Source organism: Penaeus vannamei, chromosome 19 (assembly GCF_042767895.1).
Source record: "Penaeus vannamei isolate JL-2024 chromosome 19, ASM4276789v1, whole genome shotgun sequence".
Taxonomy (NCBI): domain Eukaryota; kingdom Metazoa; phylum Arthropoda; class Malacostraca; order Decapoda; family Penaeidae; genus Penaeus; species Penaeus vannamei.
Genome location: NC_091567.1, coordinates 38336840 through 38344339, shown reverse-complemented (window position 1 = coordinate 38344339; position 7500 = coordinate 38336840). Strand labels below are relative to the sequence as shown.

The window sequence follows — 7500 nt, the reverse complement described above, 5'->3', positions numbered from 1 at the left end:
CAATGAAGGCCTCAAGTTTCCGACCGTCGCCTCGTCCAGCTGGCTGTCTGGACGACCATCAAAAGCAGCATTAGTAGTTAGGATAATTTTGGTCTGAATAACGAATATAACTCTATCGAATTTAACGTCTGGCTTTCCTTTTTCCCAGTCTTGCAAGCTTTGTTTAGGCTAGATTTAAAAATATATTTATATTGCCGTTGTTAAGTCTGCTTGCAATTGTTCGGCATCTGTATGGCTGTTAAGTTTATTTCAACATTTAAGCCAATATTTCGCTCTCGAATGTGTATATGTATGCAAGAACTATGAGTATATAGTTCTTGTGTGTGTGTGTGTGTGTGTGTGTGTGTGTGTGTGTGTGTGTGTGTGTGTGTGTGTGTGTGTGTGTGTGTGTGTGTGTGTGTGTGTGTGTGTGTGTGTGTGTGTGCGCGCGCGCGCGTGTGTCCCGCAAATAGAATGAAGGGAAAACAAGAAAACACACTATGAATATGTCTAAGGCGTTCCCGCTATATTGCTTCTTCAGGGTATACAGGATAACATACAGAGGGCGTGCGTGCGACGACCTTGTCTACATTGTACCTCCCCATTGCGGTGTTAAAATCATTTGTTAAATGAATGAACGCGGCTTTTACCATTTTCCTTTATCGTGTGGTCTGGCCTCGCTCCATGATGGAGGCTTGGGACCACGTGGGGAGGTGGCCATCGTGTCGACGTGAAAATTATTATATTCATATAGTCCTAGCATGAATACAACATACAGGTTCAATTCAGATAACGGTAGAAGCACGTGAGTGAAATAAATGGAAGGCGAGAATTCCAACAAGCTGACGAATTATTCCCATGCTCTAGAATGAGGGGTAATGGGGGAGCTGGTCACTGCGTCCCTATAATTTTCGAGAGGATGTGAACAAGGTCTATATAAGTACTTATATAGACCTTGAATGTGAACACACGCACATAGAATTAACCGTAGATCATACTCACAATAAAAAAAGATGTTTTCAGTAAACTGCATACATGGTCAAATACGTTTTCTTTATTTATCCTGTGTTATTATAGAAATGGATTCCTATACTGTTTTCTTCTTTTTTTTCTTTCTTTTTTTAACGAGATACTATATGTTATTTTTGGATGATATTCTTATTCCAGAGTTTTGTTTTGTTGGCTTTTGGTCCCCTCTCAGCTCTGTCTTATCAGAGCTGAGATATTATCCTTGTGGAGGGTATCATGGGTTGCCAACCCACTCATTGTCGCCAAATTCACAAAACAAAACCTTCGTAAAAAAAAATCCAAACAATACTCTACAAAAATAAATAAATAAAAGTAAAAAAAAAATCTCTCCTAAACTTAACAAAAATGATCTTACTGAAAAAAAAGAAATAAAAACGATTTTTGAAGGATACGGATTTTTCAGAATCTCCCTACTGCATACTCTGACTCGGAGCTCGCTCTCACTTCCTATCCTGTGCCTGCAAATTCGAAATCAGGGTGGGGGGTATCTTCCATCCAAGGTACAGCAGAGGGCCTCCCTGTGAAAAAAACAAAATTATGCTCCAAAACAAGACTGCAAACCAACTACACACGTTGCAGGCTTGCATCCTTTACCTTGGAGCACTTATACCAAACTGAAATGCAGGGACTCGTTGGCGTTCTGTGTATACCCTGGAAGACACCTAGAGAGCAGCTCATCTTTAGTAAGGTCCTTGTAAAACGCTCAGATCTCCTGCAATGCCACCTGCGGAGCTGTCCTGAGAAAATGATTCTCCTGACAATGAGAACGAGAATACCCTGCCTTTTGCTCTCGCGGAGTTAAAAAAGCACCAGCTGTTGGCGCTGTCAGGACAATACTGGTGCTGCACCCTGAAATTACTGGGAGAATTGTGTTAGAATGACGCAAGGGCATTCTTCCGCATAGTCTTCAGGCTGATGTCGACGGAGTGCGTCAACGCTAACATGTAAAACCTAGATAAATTATCAATGTTTTTTGTTAGCCAATAAGCGCGCCAAGAGGAAACGGCGCATGACCCGCTCGGTGCACGTGGTGGCTGGCTCGGTGAGTTTCCCCTTCAGCTTTCAGGGCCGAGTGCCCATTCGCTTGCCGATATGGTTGATGCACCTCCCTGTCGGCGCCATAAATACAGCGCACGCTCCTGTAAGCAGAATTGCCATCACGAACGAAGTATGCATACCGCAGGCCTATAATATGTGGAGCGAAGAAACATCCGTTGAGCTGCCTCTGCCTCCAGCCTCCCAGACGGTCCAACGAAGTTCATGCTGCAGTGCCAGTGGGAGAGAAACCAGTTGTCGAAGTCATCAAGTGGGAAGGTTTGGCGTTCCTTCTGGCAAACACTGCACCGGTTACACAGCACCTGCTTATCTAAAACAGCTACAGTATTAATCTCGATGACAAACGCCAAACCGAAATGGCTACGGTGCCCACGGATCTCCCAAACAGTCGAAGGATACGATGTCATCTGTAATAGCATCTGCGTCAGGAACTACATTCTGCTCGGTGCTCTAAAACTCCTTTACTCTCTGACGTGCTAGCTGGGTCCTGTTGGTAAAGAATCCTTCAGCCTTGGCATTCCGGTACACCTGTAAAGATAAGCTTTCGCAAGGGTCATCCTAACTAAGCCGTCAACGTCAGCTTCGATGTCACGCTCGCTCAGGAGAACCGGCTGAAGTGAGACTGCCCTCAGAACTCGGCACAAAATTCAGTTCCTGGGATTACCTAGAGGTGTCGCTAGAAATGAGAGAGAAATCATATGGTGTCGAAAGTCCTGATGACTCGCTGTTGAATGCCGATACAGGCGACCTGGAAGGAGAAGGCGACAAGTCACGGGGTAAGGGTGAGCAACTCCACGAGGTAGAAGGAACTAGCGACCTGGAGGGAGAAGATATGCATGACAAGACACGCGGTGTCGTCGACAGCGGCGACCTGCCACGCGATGTCGATGGTAAAGACTCCTCCGCTCCATCAGCGTCACTGAAGGCCAAAGATAACGTGGACCTGGAACGTAAACGAAGGTATTACTTTTCCCGCAGGGCCTTCAGCATCTCCTTCCTGCTCTTGGAGGAACATGAAATTCTAGGTTTAAGACACGCTGCTTTCTGTATCGGAGACAAAGAGAATATGTTAGCCACAGTTCTCATTGTGGCTAGTTTCATTTTCATATTAGTATGTCGCTAGTTTCATTTTCATATTAGTAAGAGCTCTGCAATCAGCAATCCGCATACGGCAACATCGACCAACGCTCTGAAGCTTAGAAATTCGACACAGAATTGGCGCCTTCCACTTCGATGTGAGGTGCTGAATCTTAATTAATAGCTCCCTCTTATTCTTTTACCAGGGATTCATAACGAGTTTTGTATACTTCTAACTAACATACACTCATTGTTTAGTTTCATCGTATAACAGAATACGCAATATCAGTCTCTGCGTCTTTCATAAAATCGATCTTTCTAAAAGTAATTGAAATCTATGGGAGTGAGGGAAGGAGGGAAAATGTGGATTTGAGTCCAGTTATGGATTTATTTCATACTTTGTAAATGTCTGTGATATAACAAGCTTTCTGATTGTTCTGACACAGTACATACGTTATTATGTATACATGTAACCAAATAAACTAACACTCATTAATTTCCATTCATTCATTCGTAATAAATTCTAGGGACATTTACTAGTAGATAACTCTACTCAGTGTTCGTTAAAATGCCGCAGGAACATTCGGTTGGGGTAAGCGAGGGTAGTTAGCAATAGGTTGTTCCTCACCAACAACCCTTACATGTTGTACTTTGATCATATTGACAGACAACTTGTATTCTTTTATTTTTGTCTTACACATTTCATACTTAAAATCATACTAATCAATGTCTAACCAACACCATAGTAGCAGCAGTTCTAGATTTAACAAATATTTCATGCTTACATGAACCTAGACCTGTTAGCGTAATATTTTAAAGAAATTATTTATAGAAAAATAATAATTTTCTATCAAATGCTTTGAATCTGGCTACAAACATTTTATGGGCATTCGCGAACTGCTATCCATGGGTAAATGGTAAAATCCCGTATCACAATTATTATTTGGAAAAGAAAGAATGATTTATCCCAATAGAATAGCGTAGCAAAGATATGAGGCGTTAAATGAGAGGAAATGCCATTCGGTTGTTCCCTGCACTCTAAGATTGCGCTCTTGCCATGCTAAAGGAAGATAATGTCTATTATATTTTTGGTCGTGCATATTTCTTACATGGAATACGTAAGAACGAATGTCTAAGTTACCACATATTACCAGAAAGTCTCAAAGCAAGGCGTAATTCATTAGTAAATATACCCAAATGCGTATTATCAAGCGGTTTATTATTTATTTATTTTTTCTCGGAAACATTTCATTATAAATCAATATGATTCCATCAAATATTGTTACATGTAGTATCTGAACATTCGTTAGACATTCAGAAACTGATATTCATATGCAATGTCGTTTGTAAACGTTGTATGTATGTTCGGAACAATCAAAAGTACATGTAGTTGTTTGCCTGTAAATGAATGAAAATCCCGTGTCATCATAAACTTTCGGAAGATAACGTCTAATTCTTTTATCTTTGGTCGTGCATATTTCATATATGGGATGCGTAAGAACGAATGTCTAAGCTACCACATATCGCCACAAAGTCCCAGTGCAAGGCATATTTCATGTGTAAATATACTCAAATGTCTAACGTTTTATGCGATTTTTTTTTCAAATAATTTCACTATGAATCAATGTGATACCAACAAATGTAGTTTAATGTAATATATAAACATTCGTTAGACATCAACGAACTGATATTCATAAGTAATACCATCTTTAGGTGGTTTATGTATGTTTGGTACAAGCAAAAGTACCAATCTTAAGTGGCTTATGTATGTTTGGTACAAGTAAAAGTACCAATCTTAAGTGGCTTATGTATGTTTGGTACAAGCAAAAGAACACCTATATGTCCATAGCGCGTACGTCAGAATATATCGTATCACCCTATTACGCTTATGCCTCTGTTACACCACAAAATCTCTACAGGGTTTGGCAATAATCCTACTTGGCGGCACAACAAATATTCGATAATAATGTTGATGCAGACTTTTTGATGCAGACCTTTAGTAAACAATATACTTCAAATCATACGCTCTCAGAATTTCTTCTCATGCCTACATCTATCAGCTTGTTATTAAAGATGTCTATGTTATGGTATGAAATACACACGAATCATCTTTTCCTCCGCGAGGTTGGGGAGGAAAGGGGGAGGGGGAGGGAGAAGACAGAGGGGAGAAGGGAGGAGGGGGAGGGAGAAGACAGAGGAGGGGAAGGGGGGAAGGGGGGTGAGGAGACAGAGGGGGGAAGTGGGGGGGGGGGAGAAGACAGATGGAGGGAAGGAGGGAGAAAACAGAGGGGGGGAGAAGACAGGTGGGGGAAGGGGGTGGGAGGAGGGGGGAATAGATGAAGGTGGGGAAGGGAAGGGAGACAGGAAGGGGAGGGGAAGGGTGGTATAAGGCTAAAGTTAGATGATCACGCGATGAGTGAGAGGTCCGGGAATCAATGGAAGGCCTAGAGCAGCGGGATTATGAGCTCAATGATATGGATGGGAGTCTGATGTGAGGGTTAATTGGGGTTGAGTGCTTGGTTATTTATAGGTGTGGGTAGTGAGTGTATGGTGTGTGGGTGGAGTTAGGAGGAAGAACGTGTTGTAAGGGAGGGCTGTTTCTGTCGTGTGTTGAAGGAGCTGGAGTGTGTTGGGAGAAGATACGAAAAACAAGCTTGAGAAATTAGGTAGGCCACATCAGTCGCAGATCACGCAACGCTATTGTTAACTAATCCATCATCATCATCATTGTCGTCATCATCATCATCATCACCATCTTCATCATCTTCATCGTCATCACCATCTTCATCATCATCATCATCATCACCACCACCACCACCACCACCACCATCATCATCATCATCATCATCACCATCACCATCATCACCATCTTCATCATCATCATCATCACCATCTTCATCATCATCATCATCATCATCACCATCATCATCATCATCATCATCATTATTTCTTTTATAGGATTTTAAACTAATTGGTAGCCCAGCCGCGACTTCAAAACTAGCGCCAGCGTGTAGGATGAAGGTAAACAAACCTTGGAATTCATTTTACTTTGGGTCAATTCTTCAGAACAAAACATATAAAATTGATGCAACAAAAGGCAGAAGATGAAGAAAAAAATGGCCCAAGGGATATAAGCCTAGTAAAAAGTAGTTTTAAAAATCCACAAAAGAATAAAGAATTCATACCAGCGAGAAGCTCAAAAATATGTACAATTCACTCTGAGTTGTTACCCTTGTCAAACAGTGCATTTTCTTTACATCTTGATGCTTATGCCGTTCATTTGCAAATTATTATATATATATATATATATATATATATATATATATATATATATATATATATATATATATATAGAGAGAGAGAGAGAGAGAGAGAGAGAGAGAGAGAGAGAGAGAGAGAGAGAGAGAGACAGGAAGGGAGAGAGAGAGAGAGAGAGAGAGAGAGAGAGGAATATAGATAGATATATAAACACACACACACATATGTTTATATATCTATAATTCTATATTTACATATATATGTATATTTTGCACTGATATTGACAACATAAGTCATTAATTTCATCATATGATTGCATTTCCCTGGTGCCAAGCCTATAACTGAAGTTATTACTTAGTATATTTATTTATTTATACAGGTATTTATCAATATTAATAAATAAATCCATGTAGAGGAAGGACATAATCTGAATGTATATGAGAAATCAAATAAAAAACTGGAAAATAGTTTGGCTTTTATTTCAAAAAGTAAACATCTGTATAATTCCTTTTCAAAATACATATACAAATACTATGCTCAAAATGTTCACAAGATTATGCAAATTCTTAGTCTGGCCGACAAGGCACAAATCCCTGATTTGACAGCTTAAAAGAATGAAATGAAAAATGGTTTTTAATTTGTAGAGTAACAATTAGATAGCTCACAAAATAAGAGAAATGTTATGAAATGATTATGTTTGCATGAAAATTCCTCAGCACTCCATATTTTGCATTGAAACTAAAACTGCTCAATACTCGCAACTATCCATAAAGAAAACTAAACAAAAGAAAAACAAGACGTCAGAGAAAGGCTCACCTTTAAACTAGCCCTTGCTAACTGGGCTACTACTACTACAGCAAGAAAATTATACCACAATATCATAACCCAGATTGATTTGTAATATTTGTTTCTGAATCAAGAGCAAATGTCTGTCTCTCATGCTTTTCTAATCATTTGGTTCTTCTTTAACTTCCACAGCATTCAAGGCCTCATATTCCCTTCCTTCAGATATGCTTGAAGACTGATCAAAAGAGTCCTCACTTCCGTGTATATGAAGGTGGGAATCGCCCCATTCCTGTAATGAATACATGATAAAAATAA

At 40.1% G+C, this 7500-nt stretch overlaps 1 protein-coding gene across 1 annotated transcript in view; it reads right to left on the bottom strand.

Moving 5' to 3' along the window:
• Positions 1-6862: 6862 nt before the first annotated feature.
• LOC113823195 (longitudinals lacking protein, isoforms H/M/V) overlaps positions 6863-7500 on the bottom strand; it is a 3627-nt gene continuing 2989 nt past the window's right edge. The window contains exon 5 of the mRNA XM_070134308.1: positions 6863-7474. Coding sequence (XP_069990409.1) covers positions 7346-7474 — 129 coding nt within the window. The 3' untranslated portion in view covers positions 6863-7345. The remainder of the gene's footprint in view (positions 7475-7500) is intronic.